Genomic DNA, 24,955 nt, shown 5'->3' with positions numbered 1-24,955 from the left:
TATAAATAGTGAATAAGAGAGGACCAAGTACAGAGCCCTGGGGCACACCATTCAGGACAGACAATTTAACAGACATAAGCCCATCAAATTGAGTGCACTGAGTTCTATCAGACAGATAGTTAGCAAACCATGCAACTGCATGCTCCGAAAGACCTACACTCAACAATCTCTGCCTTAGTATAGCATGATCAACTGTATCAAAAGCCTTAGAGAGATCAATAAAAAGTGAGAAGTGACCTTTTATTGTTTATATTATGTTTCCACGATTGGCACTCACATCTAATCAAGTTCGATCTGATTGTATTTGAAGGCCTTTTCTGGTCTGCTGGGGCTGGAGGACCTGACCATCGAGCACTGCAACCTGACGTCCATCTCTGGCACGACACTGTCCTACCTACGCAGCCTGGTCACTCTGCGATTACGGCACCTCAGCATCGCCGTCCTAGAAGACCAGAACTTCCGCAAGCTTATCAACCTGCGGGGGCTGGAGATCGACAACTGGCCCTATCTGGAGTACATCTCCCCGCTCAGCTTCCAGGGCCTGGACCTGTCCTGGTTGTCCATCACTAACAGCAACATCACCTCCGTCCCCTCGTCCTCCTTCAGGAACCTAATCCACCTCACCCATCTCAACCTGTCCTACAACCCCATCACCACCCTGGAGCCCTGGGCCTTCAGGGACCTGCTGAGGCTCAAGGAGCTGATCATGGTAAACACGGGCCTGGCTATGGTGGAGCCTCACTCCCTGGGAGGCCTCAGACAGATCCGGGTCCTCAACTTCTCCTCCAACGAACTCCAGACCCTGGAGGAGGGATCGTTCCACTCCGTCAACAGTCTGGAGACGCTGCGGGTGGACGGGAACCCGCTGCTGTGTGACTGCCGTCTGTTGTGGATCCTGCAGAGACGCAAGACCCTCAACTTTGACGGCAGGGTGCCTGTGTGCACTGGGCCGGAGGAGGTGCAGGGGTTTAGCCTCAGCACCTTCACCGACTCAGCGCTCTTCGATCACTTCACTTGCCAGAAGCCCAAGATACGCAACCGCAAGCTTCAACAGGTAAGAGTTATTATCCCACTTTGCTGTACACATAAGCATAATGTAACTACAGTGTAGGTACACATTGATATGTAGTACTTACAGCTTCGTTGCCTGTTTCCGTTTTTTGCCTAATACTTCATTCATTCTTTAATTCATTAATTTATCAATTCATTAATTCATTTATCCATTCATTCATTCCTCTAAGGTGACAGCTCGTGAGGGCCAGCCAGTGAGTTTCCTCTGCAGTGCCGTGGGAGAGCCCGCCCCCAACATCATGTGGATCTCCCCTCAGCGCCGAATAATCACAGCCAAGAGCAATGGCCGCATCACTGTCCTCCCAGGAGGGACGCTAGAGATCCGCTACGCCCAGGTCACCGACAGCGGCACCTACATGTGCATCGCCAGCAACGCCGGCGGCAACGATACCTACTTTGCCATGCTCACCGTCCGGGGCGCGCCGCTGGATGCCGCGTCAGCCTTCTTCGCAAACCGCTCGCTGTACGGCGGCGAGTTCTTCAACGACACAAATCTGAACAGCACGCGCGTCTTCCTCAAGTTCACCCTGGACCTGACCACCATCCTGGTCTCCACGGCGATGGGCTGCATCACCTTCCTGGGCGTGGTGCTCTTCTGTTTCCTGTTGTTGTTCGCATGGAGCCGGGGGCGGGGCCAGCGCAAGAACAACTTCACAGTGGAGACCCCTTTCCGGAAGGCAGAGGGGCCGGCGGCCACGGGTGGTGCCGGAGGGGCCCGGAAATTCAACATGAAGATGATATGAAACAATGCAGCCAGGGGCCACACGGGGAGGCATAAGCACGTCACGGAAACGTGTTTGACAAAACACACAGCACTGACTCGCAAAAAATAAAATAAAAAATGCATACGGTATTCACACATGGCATGTTATCATGACCAGATTCGGTTTGATGATGACCTTGATCTCACCTGCTCTTACTGGTTTTTTTCAGCTTGTGGTACAAATGTGTATTTAAGATAATATATCATTGTCATTGAGCTTGATAAGAATTATAGAAGTTAAGAATTTCGTGTGATCTCTTAGGTGATTACTGTGTTGTGAAATGCTTGTAGTTATGTCTCTCTCACAGGAAGTCACATCACAGGAAGTGAAAAGGCCTTCCTGGAAGCTGTGTACTTGTAGTGGTCATTGCACAGAGGGCATGGAGAGACACGGCTATCAACTTATCACAGTAGTTGTAGTCTTGCTTTCTTAAATTCTGCCTTTTTGAGAAATATTGCAATAGCATGTAAATATTGCAATTTAAAGCAAGTTGTATAGTAATAAGATTATAGTATTGAATAAAAACAAGCCATTTTTATAGGATATTTGGGATATGATTTCCATTGTCAGATTTATAAGACACCATCAAGGCCACAGCTGAACTGAGGAAGGTTGTGCTGAAACCAGGACTCCAGATAGAGACTGAATCCAAGTGAAATGAATGCAGAAACCTACTTCAATCATTTGACCCTTTCAAATTCATGACAAAAAAGACCAGAAGAAAGAAAGCATATTCTGACTCCTAAATTGGGCCCACTTCACTTTCAGACGTGACCGTTTGCAACAAGGTTAGCTGTGTGAGTTGGAACAAAGCGCGCTGGCCGACGGTTACCATGATGGCCCGGCGCCCCAAGGGTTTGGTTGGGAAGCTTAGCCCATTGGGCACGGGCCGTACGGTAACCATGACAACCAACACACAGCCCAGCGCAGGAGGGAGTAGTGGGGTCAGTGGGATGAGGGGAGAGGGAGTATGTTCATGCATCCTCTTTCTAACCTTCCACTAATACTACTACCATACCACTGTGGGATGTGGGGAGAGGGTGGTGGAGAAGGGAGTGCCCCCTATCACTAACCTCCCTCTAACCCTGCTCCCCTCCTACTGTGCTGGGAAAGAACTGACCTCCACAGAGCTGCCACGGGGAGAAGCATGGAAGTCACAACACACTCAGAGTCACATGCAGTACAGGACACATACTCACTTTCAGACATGCAAGCATGCACACAAACGTTCACACTCACATGTTCGCACTCATTCACAAGTGTACAGAACCTTTTCTCAGGACAAACACAAAGTCATATAAAGGGCAAACACACACACACACACACACAGTCTAATGCACACACACACACACACACACAGTTTACATGATAACATTCTAGCAACACTGTATGTACAAACACAAATCCTTTATGAAGCAACTAATGTACAGTTTTCATTATAAAGCAATAGCATTAGATTCGATTAGTGATGGTAGTTTTCCTATCCTACAACAGATAGCAGTAGCTGCATGATACACCCGCTAGTATAATGATCATTGCTATAACCATTACCATTTTGTGAGCTATCATAATGATCATAAGACCATCTTCTGTAGTTTGGCCAGCAGAGTGGCATAGACAGTCAGATAGATAGTGAGACAGCACCCTATTATCACTCACAACGCTACAGAGCTATAGTATCCAGAACGGCACAGCGCCCTATAATCACTCACAACAGAACTGTGTTGACAACTAAACTCTCTCGCTCTCTTTCTCTGAGACGGCCAGTGCACAAATGTCTGTGCCCCCTTAGCCCAGTGTGTCCCCCCGCTCTATCCCGCATCCTGCGCCCCCTCTTGGTCCTTCTACGGGAGGGGTCCCTGGCTGGAGACCGATAATGAAAAATGTAAATGAAGTCGTGTGAACCCTGTCCACGCCATGTACATCACGTAGTGGAGAGTACTGTGGGATTTATTATGACGTGTTTTGCTTTCATTCCTTTAATTCCCTCCCTTTTGCTTTACCTCAGTTGATGTTCTCCGCAAACCGTTTACGTCAACTGTGTATCGTTAACCGCTTAAACTCCGGCATCCGTCAGAGAGATTACTCCTGTTCTCAACATGAGCTTCCATCACTGAAGGTTTGTGTCGTGTGTGTCGTGTGTGTGTGTGTGTGTGTGTGCATGCATGCGTGTGTGTGGAGAATTAACCATTTGCCATGATGCGGATAAAAGTTTAGGAAATTAGAAGGAGCTTAGTGTAGGATGCAAGGTCACAATGCTTTCAAATTAGATTAATTCTGAAGGCTCTAAAATTATCCTCAAGTACATCTGTAGAACAAATCGACCAAATGGCCTGTGTGATGATGAATAGTTCTGTATTTATTAAAGTTTAATGAGGCTGAATGGAAATAGATTAGGACATTAGTCGGGTTTTCTCTCTACCAGAAGAGACGTGTGAGAATCCATCTTGGCTCCGGTCTTGAGAATAGAGATAATACCTCACCTGATGTTTCTCATTCCAATCCTGTGGTTTTCCATATTCCTGTTTTTGTGAATGTCTGTTGTGGTTGTTGATGGTGTGATGGTGTAAACGTCAATCACAGATGTAGGGATTAGATGAAGGTATTTAGTTTTGTTATCTTTCCCTCCTTCTCTTCTTCTTCATCAGTTTATGCCCAGACCTCGTTATCCCCATTCACAGTAACTAGGCTGGAGGATGGTCATGTGGTACACTCTTGGAGAAAAGGGTTCCAAAAGGGTTCTTCGGCTGTCCCCATAGGAGAACCCTTTCTGCCTCCAGGTAGAACTATTTTTGGTTCAAGGTAGAACCCTTTTGGGTTCCATATTGAACCCTCTGTGGAAGGGGTTTTACATGGAACCAAAAATTGTTTTTCAAAGGGTTCTTCTGTAGGGACAGCCGAAGAACCCTTTTAGGTTGTAGATAGCAAATTGTTTTCTAAGAGAGTAGTAGACACATATTCTATTTGGCCGGTGATTCAATGTTGTCGTGTTTTGAGTCATTGCTCTGAGTAATGTTATCAAGCATGGAGCAGGGACTTGTGCAACTGAAATAATGATAAGGGGTGACCCAGGTTCCTTGAAACTTTGGTTCCCCTCTTGGAACCAACCTACCCAAACTCCTGCTTCTATAACCTTCCATTCCATCTACACACTGCATTCTGGGATATTTATCTGGGTACAGAAACCTCTAGACTATATGTATGTAACATCTCTGCAAATATTCTGTCTAAGCCACTAACCCACAACTGTAAAGAAAGGGGGGAAATACTGTTAAAACGCTCAAAGAATCTGGTCTAAACTGAAAATATTCTGTACTGATCTGAGACGAGCACATCTCTTGCCTCCATTTTTTTAAATTGTCAAGAGGAGAATAGTTTGTTATTTTTCTCTCCCTGGAAGGTATTGCTGTTCAGGTTTGAAGATAAGCATTTGCATACATATAAAATCCAATTCGACCTTCAGGGGTCCTTGACTATAAGAGGAAGTAGGGTGGTAGTGTACTTCATTCGGTGCACTTCAAATTGAGAGCCTTTTGAACTTCACTCAACCTGCTCTATATCTCCATCCCTCTACCTCTCTACCTGAAAGAGAGTACTCGTTTCCTAGGTTACCTATTCATTTAACCCTTTGCGGAGCATGCTGCACATTCTAATTGATTCTAATGGATGACATTTAAAGGGTGGACTGCCAAATAGTTTCCCTATTCAACTGTAACATTCCTGAATAGAACACTGAGAACATTATAGTGTTCTAGACGGAATGTCCTTGTAGCCTTTCATGTTTCTACGGGAGAACGGGAGACATCAGAGTGACTGAGTGAGTGTCTCGTCTCGTCTTGAGAAAGTCTTGAGAATCTAGGCTGAGCTCTCCCCTGCCTCCCCCAGTTTGTCCTTGCCTGCGGAGTGTGTTGTGTGTGTGTGTGTGTGTGTGTGTGTGTGTGTGTGTGTGTGTGTGTGTGCGCGTGTGCCCGTGTTTGTGGGTGGGGGTAGACGTGTGTGTGCGTGCATATGTGGCGCGCGTGCTTGTGTGTTCGTGTGTGTGGCGAGACGTCCCATTTTCAGCAGCCCCTGTAATAGGGTATACCCTTAATGGGAAACCCCTTTAAGCTTGGCCCAGAGAATGCACTGATAAAAATAAGACAAGAAAATAGTCTCAGATAAAAGGGGGATAATTAGCAGCTACAGTACAAAGTTTGAAATTTATTCTTTTTGATTTCTCTATTTTACGCCAAGGTTAGGGAAAGCAGTGGGGTTCTGCTCTTGATTGCAGTGGCATTAATTCCCCCCCACAGCCCATTATTAAAAACCCCAAAATAATTGGTTTTTAGCACCTTTATTTGGGCCACAGAAAAGTAGGATAGGAGAGTATTTTAACCACTCACCTCACACAATTTTTATGTTACAATTGCCCTTAGGTTCAATCATCCTCTCAACAACATGTTTCAAAGGAAATTAGGTCTGATGTTAGACTTGTCATTCCAGATATCATTGAACTAATTGGGCTGAGATAATAACAAATATGATACCAAGGAAGAGGTTAAAGGTGTGGTTTAGAGTTGGTTTTGTGAACGTTTGGATCCTCTTACTCTTGTCTTTGTAGCAGAGAACCATGTACTCCAGAAACTGAAATATTTGTCAAGGTCGCTATTTCCTTGGGTCGATCTTTTTTATTATTTTTTATTTTTTTATTTCACCTTTATTTAACCAGGTAAACCAGTTGAGAACAAGTTCTCATTTACAACTGCGACCTGGCCAAGATAAAGCAAAGCAGTGCGATAAAAACAACAACACAGAGTTACATATGGGGTAAAACAAAACAAAGTCAAAAATACAACAGAAATACATATATATACAGTGTGTGCAAATGTAGCAAGTTATGGAGGTAAGGCAATAAATAGGCTATAGTGCAAAATAATTACAATTAGTATTAACACTGGAATGATAGATGTGCAAGAGATGATGTGCAAATAGAGATACTGGGGTACAAATTAGCAAAATAAATAACAATATAGGGATGAGGTAGTTGGGCGGGCTAATTTCAGATGGGCTGTGTACAGGTGCAGTGATCGGTAAGGTGCTCTGACTTACCATGACACAGGGTTCAAACTATCTATTCCCATAACAAATAAGGACCCACTATTTTTAAGGAACCCACAAGGGGCAATATGTAAATTGACCATGATATTTACATTAAATATAGGCTTGGAACACTGCTGTGGACAGTCACCCCCCTTTCAGTATGGTCACACTGGCCCCTAGTGGTGAGAGTGGGACATAGCAGATAACATGCATTGAGTTTGAGTTTATTTTTAAAGGGACAGTACACATTAATCAACGTTTCAGTAAAATTTCCACACCTCACAAGCTACAGACAACATGGAGAGCTGCATGGCAGCTTTGTCACCTGGACCATTACAGTAGTGACTTCTTGTGCAGCTTGTTGTTTGCTCTTTGCATGCACATATATCACTGTATCATCTGCATACATTTGAACTTCAGACCCAGTACAGACAGAAGGCAGATCATTAATGTACAGGCTGAACAGGAGGGGCCCTTGGGGCACGCCCACATCATAGCTGAGAGTGGGCGACAGCTCATTGCTCACTCTGACACACTGGGTTCTGCCTTCAAGGTATGATTTCATCCATCTCAAGGCATCGGGTGAAAAGTTGAACTTGGACAGTTTTGTGATGAGAACCTTATGGTTAACCGTATCAAAAGCTTTCCTTAGGTCTAGAAATGCAGCCCCAACAACGCCCCCTTTGTCCATTGACCATGTTCACAAACGAGTGTTATTGATGGGAGCATTTTATGCCTGTACTGGATCTCAGATGACATTGTAACAACTTTTGTCATTATCCATGACAAAACACTATCATAGAAAACAAATTGACTGTTAGCTTCGCAAGTCAGTATTTTACTGATTTGATATCCTACTGATAGCCACAAAACATGAATTCAATGTAGTGTTGGGTATTTGACATCATAGCTGTGCTATGTCTGTAGACATGAGAGAGTTGTATAGATTAAAGAACATTTATTTCTCTGAAATTTGCTCCATTGACTGTGGCTCAGACTGTCTGTTAATGAATGAGCAACTGAAGGCAATAAACAAATCCTCTGGTAGAAACGGACTATGTGGCATCGATATTAGTCAGAAACATTTATTCTAATGTCAAAATTGACCACAAAGTGTAAATAGGATAACTTTGGTTATAAAGTCAGTAATTAGGAAACAATTGTATGTTACAGAATGAAGGGTACTGTAACAGTCTTCCTTGGGTTGGGTTTACTTCCACCCTGCCCACACCTATCAGCACCCAAGAAATCATCAATTCGGAGCGCAGCTGCACTCAACCCCATGATAATGCCCATGGTCAATTTGGTTTGACATTCGATATCCCTATGAGACCAACGGGACAATATTTTTAAACGTCAATAGCTCCAAATTGCAATGACTTAAAGACCTCAAACTAACTATTAACTGTAGAAATGTATATACAAATATTGAAAGCATTTAATGAGACTAATAGATAGAAAATATTGACCCATTTACGTTGTGTAATTTATTGACGGTCCCTAACTAGCCCCACAGATAGGTTATGCAAAGCAAATCCATGCCATTCTGCTGCCCTAGGCAAGACCCAAAACCAGAACAGTTCCATTAAGCAAAATGACATTGACAAGACATCTAAAATACGGAACTTCCAGACATTGAAGTTAGGTTCAATTTAGGTTCTGAATGAAAGGTAAAAATATGTATTTTCCGGAAGTTGAAAATACATATTTTCCAGACATTGAAAATATTTATTTTCTGGATGTTGAAATCAGGCTAATTTTGGTTATGAATGAAAGTTTAAAATAAGTAATTTATAGACATCTATGTTTGGGCCAAATCAAGACTGGTCCAGACCGCACAAAATCTGAACCAATCATAGATATCTGTGATTGGTTCAGATTAAGTCCAGTCCAAACCAAAAATCTATGTCCATGGACGTTGAAATCAAGGCCGGTATGGACCGCACCAAATCTGACCCAAACATAGACGTCTATGACTGGTTCAGATTTGGTCCGGACTGGACCAAAAACCAATGTTTGTGGATGTGGTAATCAAGGCCGGTCCTGAACTGCACCAAAAAAAACATCCAAATGGCCCACAATGGAGTTTTATGAATACCCATCCATGTTGAAGGCCCACCGTTTGTAAAACAGGCCGTTGCATTGGCTTTATTAGTCCTGATTCCTGTGACTAATCAATTTGACTATTTCAACTCTGAATATCAGCTACCCAACGTTATCAGGAGTTATCGTGAGACTATTTGCAATGTGTTTACACAGCGGGAAATGCAGAAGTATTTTATTTTTTCGCTATGATCAACTTGTCAAAAGGTCGCACACCGGCCGGCTGAAGCTAATTGTTGAAAGAAGTTGGCTAGCTTGCTAGCTAGTCTAGGCTACTTCCAGACACAAGACCTGGATAGACTGTTTCAAGTTATCTAGAACAACAAGATCTCATCGTTTCTCATCGTGATGATTCCTTTGAAGAGATTGATCAGTTCTCTCTCAAGCAAAACTGTTTTATTTTCTTGTGAGTTTAGCAGGTTTAATCTATGCATGCCAAACACTTACTTACACCTGTATGGAGAGAAATGGGTGCCATAGATGCTAGCCATGGGACTGAGTGAAACCAACTGCCATAAGAAACGGACTCCTGTCCTCAAGAACCGATGTAGCTGAATACAGAGAGACATACCTCAAATGATTTAGATCTTGTAGTACCTCAGATCATGTATATTTTGAAATGTAAATGAAGGACTAAAGGATTCTTTTGTTTTTGTTTTGTTTTGTACACAGGTTCTAATGTAGGACTACTTTTCATGAATGTGTGACACAGATAAATGCTGTGTAAGAATAGGATTCAAACCTCAGGAGTGGGAGGAGGGATACTTTACAGTCTGACCGCACTTATTCCTAGGTTTCTAATCGCCAATATTGTTCAAAGTTATTTTAAAATGAGACGGTGCCAGGAAGATTATCTCTCTCTACCAGGTCTGAGCTGCTGTACTTAGCCTCTCCCACTCCTAAGAGGAGTTTAGATATAGAAGTAAGTCTCTCTGTACAACAACATTCAAATTCCCACCATGGGACCACAATAGAGATTCTTATCTATTCTTTATTCTTTTAATTTCTATAGGGACCGCTCTCTGAGGTCCCACAGTGGACCTTCCCAAGCAGTCACTGGGCAGCCTTATCAAATAACAGCCATTTCAGGTTGTTGTGTGGAGCGACATAAGACCATTATGAGAAACACACACATTGTGGCTTCTACGTTTGTCTCTGTATTTGTTTGGTGAAGTATTTTGTTGGTCAACAATGGTAAAGCTTTGCTTCATCCTGGCATTATAGCCTTGTTAAGAAGTTTGGAACCTTTTTGATTTTATTCTGCTTTTGATTTGTTGTGTTGTTTTTCTAAGTATTACTGGAGAAACCTAGGAATGGGTGCTGAACTCCGTCGCTCCATCTGAAGGTTATCCCAGTGACACACACACTCACACACAGTTTCAGAGGAAAGGTTCTAATCACAAAATCACAATTCTAATTCAATGGAGATATGGAAGTATGCTAAATACTGAATACTGTTCCACTTCCCGTTGGAAATAGTGCTTTGACCCTTGGCTTTGGAGAACAGAACTGTACATACTCATATATATATATGTATACACAGTTGAAGTCGGAAGTTTACATACACCTTAGCCAAATACATTTAAACTCAGTTTTTCACAATTCCTGACATTTAATCCTAGTAGAAATTCTGTGTTTTAGGTCTGTTAGGATCACCACTTTACTTTAAGAATGTGAAATGTCAGAATAAAAGTAGAGAGAATGATTTATTTCAGCTTTAATTTCTTTCATCATGTTCCCAGTGGGTCAGAAGTTTACATGCACTAAATTAGTATTTGGTAGCATTGCCTTTAAATTGTTTAACTTGGGTCAAACGTTTCGGGTAGCCTTCCACAAGCTTCCCACAATAAGTTGGGTGAATTTTGGCCCATTCCTCCTGACAGAGCTGGTGTAACGGAGTCAGGTTTGTAGGCCTTCTTGCTCGCACACACTTTTTCAGTTCTGCCCACAAATGTTCTATAGGATTGAGGTCAGGGCTTTGTAATGGCCACTCCAATACCTTGACTTTGTTGTCCTTAAGCCATTTTGACACAACTTTGGAAGTATGCTTGGGGTCATTGTCCATTTGGAAGACCCATTTGCGACCAAGCTTTAACTTCCTGACTGATGTCTTGAGATGTTGCATCAATATATCCACATAATTTTCCTTCCTCATGATGCCATCTATTTTGTGAAGTGCACCAGTCCCTCCTGCAGCAAAGCACCCCCACAGCATGATGCTGCCACCCCCGTGCTTCACGGTTGGGATGGTGTTCTTCGGCTTGCAAGCAGCCCCCTTTTTCCTCCAAACATAACGATGGTCATCATGGCCAAACAGTTCTATTTTTGTTTCATCAGACCAGAGGACATTTCTCCAAAAAGTACGATCTTTGTCCCCATGTGCAGTTGCAAACCGTAGTCTGGCTTTTTTATGGCAGTTTTGGAGCAGTGGCTTCTTCCTTGCTGAGCGGCCTTTCAGGTTATATCGATATAGGACTCGTTTTACTGTGGATATAGATACTTTTGTACCTAATGTATTTTGTTTCCTCCAGCATCTTCACAAGGTCCTTTGCTGTTGTTCTGGGATTGATTTGCACTTTTCGCACCAAAATACATTCATCTCTAGGAGACAGAACGCGTCTCCTTCCTGAGCGGTATGACGGCTGCGTGGTCCCATGGTGTTTATACTTGCGTACTATTGTTTGTACAGACAAACGTGATACCTTCAGGCGTTTGGAAATTGCTCCCAAGGATGAACCAGACTTGTGGAGGTCTACAATTTTTTTTCTGAGGTCTTGGCTGATTTCTTTTGATTTTCCCATGATGTCAAGCACAAAGGCACTGAGTTTGAAGGTAGGCCTTTAAATACATCCACAGGTACACCTCCAATTGACTCAGATTATGTCAATTAGCCTATCAGAAGCTTCTAAAGCCATGACATCATTTTCTGGAATTGTCCAAGCTGTTTAAAGGCACAGTCAACTTAGTGTATGTAAACTTCTGACCCACTGGAATTGTGATATAGTTAATTATAAGTGAAATAATCTGTCTGTAAACAATTGTTGGAAAAATTACTTGTGTCATGCACAAAGTAGATGTCCTAACTGACTTGCCAAATCTATAGTTTGTTATTATATAAGAAATGTGTGGAGTGGTTGAAAAACGAGTTTTAATGACTCCAACCTAAGTGTATGTATACTTCTGACTTCAACTGTGTATATATATATATATATTAGCCACATCATATCATCTTATCTGTAGACTGTTTTAAATACTGTAGGCATGGTTGTGTAGGATATGGGAAGTATCTATAATAATCCATTTCACCCAGTCACATAGCAACTTGACTTGTAGGAGAGGTATACATATGTATATACAGTATATACACCTACTCATTCAAGGGTTTTTCTTTATTTTTTATATTCTTTACATTGTAGAATAATAGTGAAGACATCAAAACTATGACATAACACACATGGAATCATGTAGTAACCAAAAAAGTGTTAAACAAATCAAAATATATGTTATATTTGAGATTCTTCAAATAGCCACCCTTTGCCTTGATGACAGCTTTGAACACTCTTTTTTTATTTTTTTTATTTTTTTTATTTCACCTTTATTTAACCAGGTAAGCCAGTTGAGAACAGGTTCTCATTTACAACTGTGACCTGGCCAAGACTCACTCTTGGCATTCTCTCAACCAGCTTCATGAGGTAGTCACCTGGAATGCATTTCAATTAACAAGTGTGCCTTCTTAAAAGTTAATTTGTGGAATTTATTTCCTTCTTAATGTGTTTGAGCCAATCAGTTGTGTTGTGACAGGGTAGGGGTGTATACAGTAGATAGCCCTATTTGGTAAAATACCAAGTCCATATTAGGGCAAGAACAGCTCAAATAAGCAAAGAGAAACGACAGTCCATCATTACTTTAAGACATGAATGTCAGTCAATACGGAAAATGTCAAGAACTTTGAAAGTTTCTTCAAGTGCAGTCGCAAAAAACATCAAAGGCTATGATGAAACTGGCTCTCATGAGGACCGCCACAGGAATGGAAGACCCAGAGTTACCTCTGCTGCAGAGGATAAGTTCATTAGCGTTATCAGCCTCAGAAATTGCACCCCAAATAAATGCTTCACAGAGTTCAAGTAACAGACACATCTCAACATCAACTGTTCAGAGGAGACGGTGTGAATCAGGCCTTCATGGTCAAATTGCTGTAAAGAAACCCCTACTAAAGGACACCAATAATAAGAAGAGACCTGCTTGGGCCAAGAAACACGCGCAATGGACATTAGACCGGTGGAAATGTGTCCTTTGGTCTGGAGTCCAAATTTGTTTAACACTTTTTTGGTTACTACATGATTCCATATGTGTTATTTCATCATGTTGATGTCTTCACTATTATTCTACAATGTAGAAAGTAGTAAAAATAAAGAAAAACCCTTGAATGAGTAGGTGTGTCCAAACTTTTCACTGGTATTGTACATATATATATATATATATATATATATATATATATATATATATATATATATATATATATATCATATATATATCTGCCTCTCGACTATCTGGAGTTTTTTTTTATGTTTATTTTATACCGTCTGTCTTGTAAAAGAGGAAATATTTTTCGTCATTAAAGCATGTTGTTACACTGTTACATCTGTCTCCTCTTGGTTTAAAGTCAATATGAATTCAATTTCACACTAACACATGCACATCATGCACACCCTCACAGACACAGACAATATGTCTGGTCATTCTGGTGAATTGCCACTAGAGGGCAGAAGTGTCATCTGATAAGGACTACCTTCTCCTGTGCATCCCAATACTGAAACGTAAACTATAGATGGCATGCAAGATCCTTGCAAAATGTACTTTAGTTTACAATTGAATCAATACTTCTTCCTACGTCAATAAGGCCAAAATAAGCCAGAAAACTCTACACATTGTCTATAAATTAGAATATGTTGCATTGACCGATTTTAAAACACATTTCTCTCTCATGTAAATGAAAATCAAAGATAGACTGCCATCCAATTGTTTGTTTCTTTATTTAATTACTCAAAACACACATTTTACCCATACTGGTTTTTCACTTAGTGTATTTTCTGTTACAGTCATTATTCATTAAGGGTCTCAGCAGGCGAACATCATGAGTAACTGCACAGGCTCTCTATGCTACTGTGGAATAGAGACGGGGAATGGCTCTCAGGCAGTGTGTGCGTATGTGTGATTGTACGGAATATATTGGTAAATACTGGAATAGCCTGTGTGTGTGTTTGTGTGTGTGTGTGCGTGCGTGTGTCTGCGTGTGTGCGCGTGTGTGTGTTCACACTGATGTCTGCTCTGATAAGTCTTGTGGTATATCATTAGAGTCACCGTACCCTGAGTGAATGGATCTAGCAGAAGGTAGATCGGAACATTGTGGTGTTTGCAAAGCATTCTGTGCTAAAGGGAACCAGTACATTAACATTTAAAATCAACATCTGGTCACAATATATATATGATGTGACTAGAATTACTTCTGAGCCTGGAGAAACTCAATTTCTGAGAAATTGGTGGCGAACCCTAGGGCCAATCAATCAAATAATCAATCAATCAATCAATCAATTAATTAAGGGGTACTATGTGTTTGTTACAGGGCTTGATATGAGAGAGCAACACACTGGAGACTCCACACCGTAAGCGTGTAAGCCCTGACCCTTATTACTTTCACATATCCAGTCCAGTCCAATTCAATGTGTTCGTGTGTGTGCATGTGTGTCGTACATGAGCGTGTGTGTGTGTAGGTGTGTACATGTCGTGTGTGTATTTGGGCATTTGAAAAACATATTTGATTAAATGTCCAGTTAACCAGTCAGATTATCCTTGGGGAGAGTCCCTGGCGCCTTGACCTCTGCAGCAGAGGTCAATCCTAAAGGTTGAAGGCCGAAGGGGAGGGGCCACACACAATGGCTGTTTCACCCTGAGAGCCATTCCTCCTCTTATCCTCCCATCCTGTTCAGCGGTTCTCTGCCTGCCTTTCTCCATCTTTTCTCTCCATTTCTCTACTCTTTTTTTGGAAATTGATTGTCTTCTACCATCACAAAGACACTTGGTTCTGATTGATTGACAGGTAAGGGAAGAGGGAGAGAACATTCTGAACTAGGGCTGAGAGAGCGCCGGGACTCTCTTGCTCTCTGGGGTAAAAATGGATGCCATTACATCATATACATGAGCCTATTTCAGTAGCCTGAGTGCCAGTCTGATTCTGCATTTGCCAACACTTTATCTTAGCTTTGGTGAATGCAAAAACACTCAGGCACCCAGGGCACTACTTCAGGACAGTGCTGGTTTGAGAGATACACACAGGGGCCTTCTATTCAACAACATGAAATAAGCAGTGAATGCACATAACATGATACAGAGAAAAGACCAAAAGATCACCAGCATCCCTCACTAGCACACATCAGGGCAGGGTTACACACACAACAGCAGACACAACAGACCAAGAAGAAAGACAAGGAGGAGACAACACATACAGGAGGAGGAGACAACACATACAGGAGGAGGAGACAACACATACAGGAGGAGGAGACAACACATACAGGAGGAGGAGACAACACATACAGGAGGAGGAGACAACACATACATGAGGAGGAGGCAACACATACAGGAGGAGGAGACAACACATACAGGAGGAGGAGACAACACATACAGGAGGAGGAGACAACACATACAGGAGGAGAAGACAACACATACAGGAGGAGGAGACAACACATACAGGAGGAGGAGACAACACATACAGGAGGAGGAGCCAACACATACAGGAGGAGGAGACAACACATACAGGAGGAGGAGACAACACATACAGTACATACACACAACAAGCACAAACAAAATATCAACTGAAAGGAAAGAAAACATTACATGGCATCACCCCTTTTCTTAACTTCTCTTTTCCAGCCCCAGTCCTTCTTTCCTTTCTCCCCCCTCTCCTTTACCCGGGAGTACATTTCATCCTGCAGTTTCTATACAGCTATATAATATCCATGCATATAAGAACCGCTCGCTTCGCCCCTGACAACAGAGGTGCTCTGGTGGGTTGGTTCTCTTTTTAATATGGGGATCAATTGAACACACACAGGAGACAGTTGGCTAACAAAACTGTAGTTTTTAAGAAACTAAATTAGAAAAGAATAAAAGGAACACAATGTGTCATGGTTGGTTTTCAAATGAACCTTTTTGTTACTATCCTGTATTGTTTTCCTTTCTTTAGTCCTAAACCCTGATGTTTCCCTACATACTGTACATTACCTATACACCTCCACCCTAGATTTCTTACAACCTACCACCCTCCCCCTCACACCCTACCTTATGCCCTAGAACCCTTTCACCACCCTTTCCCTATGTCCTTAAACCCACCCTACCTCCCTTATAGTTGACCCCACATCTCTTACACCCTACACTTCACCTCTGCCCATAATCCTATCTTCTTACACCATACCACCCTCACAGCTTACCTCATTTCTCCTCTGCCCTACAGCCCTACCACATGACTTCCCTTTTCCTCAGCCTTACTACTCCTTCCACACCTCGTCAGCTTTTACTTTCTATCTTTCCCACATTCTTCTTTACCCATCCCATTCTTTTTAGTTACAGTCAGTCTCCGTCATAACAGGATACAGAGGGATAAATCAACAAACCATATCAAACATTAAAAAGGCTTCTAGTACAAACTCTCCATGAATAAAAACAATTATTTTAGCAGTGACTCATGACTCTCATTGCTAATAACATTGTTCTTATTGTTTCACTGCATAACCTTCATATTAAAGATTTGAGGTATGTTGGGATGAATTAGCTACACATGCCTGCCTAGCTGTGGAGTTAGCCAGGACAGGGGATAGGTGAAGAGGGTTAGAGTGGAGTGCGGTGGAGCACTGTGTGTTTTTGGTTGCTGATTGGCCATTGATTTACCCCAATGCTAGCCAATGAGAGAGAGATATCTGAGGGTGTGGTTTTGGATCACAGAGAGTGCAGACACATCACGCGGCACACACACACTCCCGCTATAAATTACATAAAAATATCTCTGGTAGGAGTGTGTGTGTGCCAAAATACAGACACACCTCCATACCTGGGGCACATTATCAGCCGACTGCAAGCACACACACACACTTGCACGCAATGGCGCACACACACAAACACACACGTGCACAAACACAGGCTCTCTGTTGATCAAACCAACACCACCCATGTCAAATGTGTCAAATGTGTCTCATTCAATGACGCATGTGATAATTTGGTTACGGTAAGTATTAATAAATCATATAATAAATAAAATGTACAAAACAAAGTGCTTTTTGAATTCAAATGGGAGTTGAGTCTAAGCTTGTGTATGCCCCTTTTATTGTTGCTACCGTTCCATCCTGTATGTGCCCCCCTACACCTTGGCATGCGTGTAATGAGGTGTGTGTGAGAGTGTGTGTGTGTCTGTGCACATTTGTACTTCTGTGCATGTCTGTTTGTGCATGTGTGTGTTCAGAGCAGTCCAACCCGTGGTTGAAGGAAAAAGGCACTCAACTCTGTCTGCATAGCTACCACCTCCCTGTGGTCAATATGCAGTGCAACTGCTCTGTGTACGGGTTTGTGATTTACAGTGTGTGTGTGTGTGTGTGTGTGTGTGTGTGTGTGTGTGTGTGTGTGTGTGTGTGTGTGTGTGTGTGTGTGTGTGTGTGTGTGTGTGTGTGTGTGTGTGTGTGTGTGTGTGTGTGTGTGTGTGTGTGTGTGTGTGTATGTGTGTGTTAGGATTGAGTCCTGGGTCTAGCTTTAGACTGGCAGCTGAAGTATCTTTGGTATCCGTGGCTGTGTCACAGTCCACTCTATTCTGTGAGGTAGCCACACTGTGTCTCGATCATGTATCAGCTTCAGTTTGGATTTGAACATAACGCTTTTAACATCCTCGCTACAAACCTACAAATCTCTCCCTGGACACCTAGGTCTCTTCTCTGTCTCTAAGTGAGACCCATCTACACCACAGGAGGATGCTGAGGGGAGGACGGCTCATAATGATGACCGGAACGGATGGAATGGCATCAAACACTATGTGTTTGATGTGTTTGATACCATTCCACTAATTCTGTTCCAGCCATTACCATGAGCCTGTCCTCCCCAATTAAGGTATCACCAACCTCCTGTGCTATACACCCCCCATTGTCCCTGTCCGCATCTCCACCTTAAATATGATTATCGCCCGCTAGAAGATGCTACACAAGTGGAAGGAAAAGGAACACATCGGTTTCCACGGTAACCCGGGAAAAAAATATTCATCTTCCTGATTCCTGTCTTTTACAGTATGTCCCTAACTAGACCTCTCCAACAGGAAACAAGAGGTTAAAGAGGAAGTGACATTGTCATCCCTTCCTCCACCCAATGCGGTGCCCCCTCATTGGAGCTTTCAGCAGAGAGGAATGCAGGGGGCAGTCCAGTTCAGGGGTAAAAGTTCAGAGGTCATAAAGAGGTCCTTCGGTAAGTCCAGCTAGGAGTCCATCTACTTCATCACACAAGTATTCACAAATATGCACAGTCATTCTGTTGTGTTCTGTTGTTTCCTTCGTGAATGGTCAGTCTTTTTCATGTAGATTGTTTTTCTTTTTAATTTGTTTTTTTTATGTTTTATGTTTTGTTAACAAGGTGCTTCTTTACATGTAGTTTCAGCACAACAGAGCACAATAGTCACAAGAAAGATAAACTTTGTGTCTATAGTACTACTTTTTACCCGCATCAATATTATAGAGAGAAAGAGAGAGAAGAAAGAGGAGAGAGGAGGAAAGAGAGGGAGGAGAGGAAGAAGAGAGGAGAGGAGGGGGGAGGGAAGAGAGAGAGCTAAAGCTCGAAAGACAGAGTTTATTTACAGTTAATTTTCAGTATGTTTTGGTTAGTATTGATCATATCTATTAATCCATTCTCGTGAGATACAGAATGGCCACATCTCCCCATAGAGCTCGTTCTCTATGGGAGGATCTAGAATGATTTGTTGGTTGCTATGGCACTGGCCGCCCACTAGGGGGCATGGTAAGGGAAGTAGTTGCACTGCTCTCTCTGATTATCATAAAAGGGTAAATGTCATTGGCACTCAAATGATATTGTGACGTTTGACCCTTGTGTTTGGCCACTAGAGCAGGGCAGTCCCCTCCTGTTACCTCGATAGAACACTCAATAAGGTCGAGATTTCTCCGATTTCATTGTAACTCTTTGGTACCTGAACATACCCTCCAGTAGCTACATAGTTAACAGCCATACAATAGATGGAATCTTAGTCAAATCAAATCAACATCAAAATATGACTATGGATGATAGTCTTTGCACATGTCCTCTGTTCCCGAAACAAAGCAGCTCAGGCTGTGTGTGTGTGTATGCACATGTGCATATGTGTGTGTGTGTGTGTGTGTGTGTGTGTGTGTGTGTGTGTGTGTGTGTGTGTGTGTGTGTGTGTGTGTGTGTGTGTGTGTGTGTGTGTGTAAGTATAACCTACTTATTCCACTCTGCAACCTCAAGTAGGCTTCCTGACATAATGGGATGAATCTAAATAGTCTAAAGTGTCTGTCTCCCCACGTCACCTCTTCTTCATCCGCGCTGACCTGAAAGTGCAAAATAGGTGAAAGCAGTGTAATGATTGTTCTCCTGGTGTTTGGCTTTCACCTCTCTAGGTCTTTTATATCAGTGCAGATGAAGGAAAGGAGACAGTTAGACTATTGAGATGTGTGCATGGTGTCAGATAACCTCCTCACTCTCAACAGTGTGCTGAAACGACCAGCAGGTGACACTGTTGTACTTGCATAGCAGACACCAGATTGCTGCAGAGAAATCACACCCCTGGAGTGTGATTGTACAAACACATTACCAACATTGCACACACACACACACAAGCACACATGCAAGTACATAGCATACACACAAACACATAGTGAAATGTGTGTTTTTCTGACTGAGCAGAAGAAGAGAGGACATGTCTGACTGTTTATCCTTGCCTGTTTCACACACATGGCCACTGGTGTTGTGCAGTTAGGTCTATTGCCATGGGGTTGTCTTTGGTGTATTTGCTTGGCCCATTAGTCAAAGACTTGAGCTTGTGGATGTATCAATCCCAAAAGGGAGACAAAGCTACTCTGGGGGACTAACTAAACTTAGCTATTTTAGGCTCATGATGAATCGACCCTCAGAATTTCTCCTGATCTATTTTTATTTATTTTTTGGGGGGGGTTACAGACAGATTTGCTCAAACTAAAGGGTCTGAGGATAATGGTTTCTCTTTGGTTTCTGATGGAAAAAACAAAATGGAGTAAAGGGTGAGATTCCGCACAAAAAGAGAACACCTTCAGACCAACGGTCATAGACACCTGATTCAACTCATCAACTATTCATCAAGACCAGGAGTTGAATCAGCTGTGTTAGTGCTGGGCTGGAACAAAAGCCTGCACACCAGGGTCGGAGACCACTGCTTAAGATCCAATCACCCTTCATCCTCTCCCACCCCCTTCCCTTCTCTCTCATTCCTTGGAGAAGGTGGTAGCAGAGGAGGTACCCGGTTGCGCCGTGGATGTACTGGCGTTGTTGTTGTTCCCATGAGCGTGCATGTGACCGTGCCCATGCACGTTCCCATGCACATCCCTATGCTCGTTCCCCTCAGTGCCTCCGGTGGACCCCCAGCGGTCGTGGCAGCGTCGCCGTGCATTCATGAAAAAGTTGGAGACGGTGGAGAGCTCCAGGCCCAGCTGCTGGCTGATGGTGATCTGCATCTCCTTGGAGGGCCGGCGGTTCTCCCTGAAGATGGCCGCCAGCGTGCGGCGCTGCAGGTCGGTGAACACCAGCCGCTGTTTCTTGGGAACCAGGTTTCTTTCACGACCCTGGTCCTGCTCCTTCCGCTTACAGGCTAGAGAGGGGGAAGATGGGGAGATGAGAGGTAGAGAAGAAAGGGGGAGAAGAGAGGGAGAGTTTAGTTTCCTCCTGTCTTCCCTGCTCTTTCCAAATGTATTTCCCCCTATATTGTTGAATTTGACCCTGATTTTACTGGTAATATTTCAAACAGGAGCCTACTACACAATATAATCAATATTGAAGGAGGGATGCAGGCAGGGTAAAGAAAGGGGTGGATGGATAGATAGATAAAGTAAAGTGAGATGATGGCTGGATAGATGGATGGATGAAGATGATGGCTGGATAGATGGATGGATGAAAATACATAGATTGTCAGGTGGAATGATGGAGAGATAGAGGGGTGATGGATACAATTAAGGACTGATACAGTGAAGGGACAGGGTGTTTGGGTGATGGAGAGGTAAGAGTGATCGAGTGGGAGGATAGCGGTGCAGGGGTCAGCTGTTTGTTCACCTGCCCCCGCTCGCAATTGCTAATAACCTATCCGCAACTGCCCAACTATATGTGATAATGTGAAAATCTGAGGCCCGCAACTGACCCTATCCCGCAAATATAGAAAATGCACTGAAGGCTACAGTCAGAGACAGCAGAACGTTTTGTTGACAGGGAGTGCAGGATTTTTTGTTGTTGCCTAATTTAGATATGTTTCTGCTTATAATTTCCACATTTCTATAGGCTATTTCGAAAGCTTGGGACTATAAGGTTCTTTCTGGATTTTTGTCAAAATGTAGTTATTGATATAGCCTTGTTCTGTTCAATGGTCTCTACCTATATAGTACTCTAAATACCCCAATTCATGTTGATAAGTTAAAAAGAATACAAGATAACAATTGTTGACAACATTCAAACCAATGAGGGTTCGGAATTCTAAAGCCAATTATCTCAGAATCATATTTTTGCAGGTTAGTCAACTGTCTATAATTAGATACATGCAGCATCTCTTCTGTCATTATATGTTGTCCTAGAAGACTAAATAAACCCTTGCTCAACAGAATAATGTAATAGATAGAAAGAATGAATACTTCAATCTAGTTGACATCGGTAAAGTTCTCTATGTCATCTCCACTTCTTTCGCGGCGCAAAGACCTTTAGGCACCAGGGAGAAAATGCAATAACAAAAAAAACGATGGGAACGAAATAAAAAGCTGTGAAAAAGACCCAACATTTCAGATCATATTTTAGTTAGGCTTGGATGAATATTTTATCTGGTTGAAATACTATCAGCTTTTATGATGCTGATAAAGATAGAGCCTCTACAGATGGTCCCTAACTGTGCATTTGCATTCTCTCAAGATGCTGAAATAAAGAAATAATATTGATCCATTCCTGGTCCTGTGTCAAAATGTACATTTGGTGTATAATTTTACTGCAAGAAATGCTTAATTCTGCAAGAGTTAATATTAAGGCTATGTGATAGATTTCAGTTTCCATTTAACCCATCTGAACAGTAGGCTACAGTTCCCTTGACGTGCCATAGGCCTATTTGAAGTCCCCATCTTGTGTGACTGTTGAATTTGTAAAGCTCCTCATAATCATTACACATAACATAGCCAGCACCGCTATCATCCTCTTTTACCACTTCAACACATCTTTCCCAAACATAATTTTTCTGTTTCTCTTTATTTTTTATTCTCATTTCGCAGCTTTACTCTTATTGAATTAAACTCCAACAATGTCCTTTTTGCCTCAGTGAATAGACATTAACCTTTTCTGCCCATTACCAAAAGCATTTGGCAATTGGTTTGTAGGCTATTTGGCACGCATACAGTTTGGCCCTAAAGTTTACAGGCTTACGCACTAATGCCAGATAGCCTAAAATAATGAAACAAAAAGTCAATGCAGCCTATAGATATAAATTGGACAAGAATTATACATTTATGGATTTTATTATGTATTGTTTTCTCTTTATTCAACACGCCTAAGTATTATGAGTCAACCTGCGCATCACTATGGGAGGACAAACAGATGTAAAGAAACTGGGGATGGGTGGAGGGGTGTAGAGTTAATTACCCAATGTAGACATGATGTTATTTTGAGAGAGACGTGAGTGGGATGTGAAGGGGGTAAGGCAACTGATTTTTCAGCTCCACTGAACTAACTCATATTCACTTTAAATGTGTGTGTGTGTGTGTGTGTGTGTGTGTCCTCACAAGGATATTCAAACAATTCACAGGTCCCCACAAGGAAAAAGGCTATTTTAAGGCTTAGGGGTTGGGTATACAGTGAGGGAAAAAAGTATTTGATCCCCTGCTGATTTTGTACGTTTGCCCACTGACAAAGACATGATCAGTCTATAATTTTAATGGTAGGTTTATTTGAACAGTGAGAGACAGAATAACAACAACAAAATCCAGAAAAACGCATGTCAAAAAGGTTATAAATTGATTTGCATTTTAATGAGGGAAATAAGTATTTGACCCCTCTGCAAAACATGACTTAGTACTTGGTGGCAAAACCTTTGTTGGCAATCACAGAGGTCGGACGTTTCTTGTAGTTGGCCACCAGGTTTGCACACATCTCAGGAGGGATTTTGTTCCACTCCTCTTTGCAGATCTTCTCCAAGTCATTAAGGTTTCGAGGCTGACGTTTGGCAACTCGAACCTTCAGCTCCCTCCACAGATGTTCTATGGGACTAAGGTCTGGAGACTGGCTAGGCCACTCCAGGACCTTAATGTGCTTCTTCTTGAGCCACTCCTTTGTTGCCTTGGCCGTGTGTTTTGGGTCATTGTCATGCTGGAATACCCATCCACGACCCATTTTCAATGCCCTGGCTGAGGGAAGGAGGTTCTCACCCAAGATTTGACGGTACAATGCCCCGTCCATTGTCCCTTTGATGCGGTGAAGTTGTCCTGTCCCCTTAGCAGAAAAACACCCCCAAAGCATAATGTTTCCACCTCCATGTTAGACAGTGGGGATGGTGTTCTTGGGGTCATAGGCAGCATTCCTCCTCCTGCAAACACGGCGAGTTGAGTTGATGCCAAAGAGCTCGATTTTGGTCTCATCTGACCACAACACTTTCACCCAGTTCTCCTCTGAATCATTCAGATGTTCATTGGCAAACTTCAGACAGGCCTGTATATGTCCTTTCTTGAGCAGGGGGACCTTGCGGGCGCTGCAGGATTTCAGTCCTTCACGGCGTAGTGTGTTACCAATTGTTTTCTTGGTGACTATGGTCCCAGCTGCCTTAAAATCATTGACAAGATCCTCCCGTGTAGTTCTGGGCTGATTCCTCACCGTTCTCATGATCATTGCAACTCCAGGAGGTGAGATCTTGCATGGAGCCCCAGGCCGAGGGAGATTGACAGTTATTTTGTGTTTCTTCCATTTGCGAATAATTGCACCAAGCTGCTTGGCGATGGTCTTGTAGCCCATTCCAGCCTTGTGTAGGTCTACAGTCTTGTCCCTGACATCCTTGGAGAGCTCTTTGGTCTTGGCCATGGTGGAGAGTTTGTAATCTGATTGATTGATTGCTTCTGTGGACAGGTGTCTTTTATACAGGTAACAAACTGAGATTAGGAGCACTCCCTTTAAGAGTGTGCTCCTAATCTCAGCTCATTACCTGTATAAAAGACACCTGGGAGCCAGAAATCTTTCTGATTGAGAGGGGGTCAAATACTTATTTCCCTCATTAAAATGAAAATCAATTTATAACATTTTTTACATGCGTTTTTCTGGATTTTTGTTTTTGTTATTCTGTCTCTCACTGTTCAAATAAACCTACCATTAAAATTTTAGACTGATCATTTCTTTGTCAGTTTGCAAACGTACAAAATCAGCAGGGGATCAAATACTTTTTTCCCTCACTGTAGGGTTATAATTAGGGTTTGGGTTTAGGGGTTAGGTTTATGGTTAGGAGTTAGGGTTAGGGGTTTGGGGTCAAGGTTAGGGTTAGATTAAGGGTTACGTTTAGGGGTTAGGGAAAATAGGATTCAGCTATATAGCTTTTTCTTTTAGCATTATCATTAAGGTATGCAGGTAAAGTAATGGGTGTAGCATCAGACTTTCTTTGGGACTTAACCTACAAAGGTTGGTTGGGG

At 42.6% G+C, this 24,955-nt stretch overlaps 2 protein-coding genes across 2 annotated transcripts in view; one reads left to right on the top strand and one right to left on the bottom strand.

Moving 5' to 3' along the window:
• LOC121581200 (leucine-rich repeat and immunoglobulin-like domain-containing nogo receptor-interacting protein 3) overlaps positions 1–2,387 on the top strand; it is a 96,414-nt gene extending 94,027 nt beyond the window's left edge. The window contains exons 3-4 of the mRNA XM_041896650.2: positions 311–1,054; positions 1,242–2,387. Of these exons, the coding sequence (XP_041752584.2) occupies positions 311–1,054; positions 1,242–1,814 (1,317 nt within the window). The 3' untranslated portion in view covers positions 1,815–2,387. The remainder of the gene's footprint in view (positions 1–310; positions 1,055–1,241) is intronic.
• Positions 2,388–19,455: 17,068 nt separating this feature from the next.
• Positions 19,456–24,955, bottom strand: part of LOC121581575 (hepatocyte nuclear factor 6-like) — a 28,077-nt gene continuing 22,577 nt past the window's right edge. The window contains exon 2 of the mRNA XM_041897075.2: positions 19,456–20,913. Within this exon, the coding sequence (XP_041753009.2) occupies positions 20,531–20,913 (383 nt within the window). The 3' untranslated portion in view covers positions 19,456–20,530. The remainder of the gene's footprint in view (positions 20,914–24,955) is intronic.

Source organism: Coregonus clupeaformis, chromosome 14 (genome assembly GCF_020615455.1).
Source record: "Coregonus clupeaformis isolate EN_2021a chromosome 14, ASM2061545v1, whole genome shotgun sequence".
NCBI lineage: Eukaryota > Metazoa > Chordata > Actinopteri > Salmoniformes > Salmonidae > Coregonus > Coregonus clupeaformis.
The sequence above is the reverse complement of the archived record's forward strand: the minus strand, read 5'-3'. Positions and strand labels throughout refer to the sequence as shown.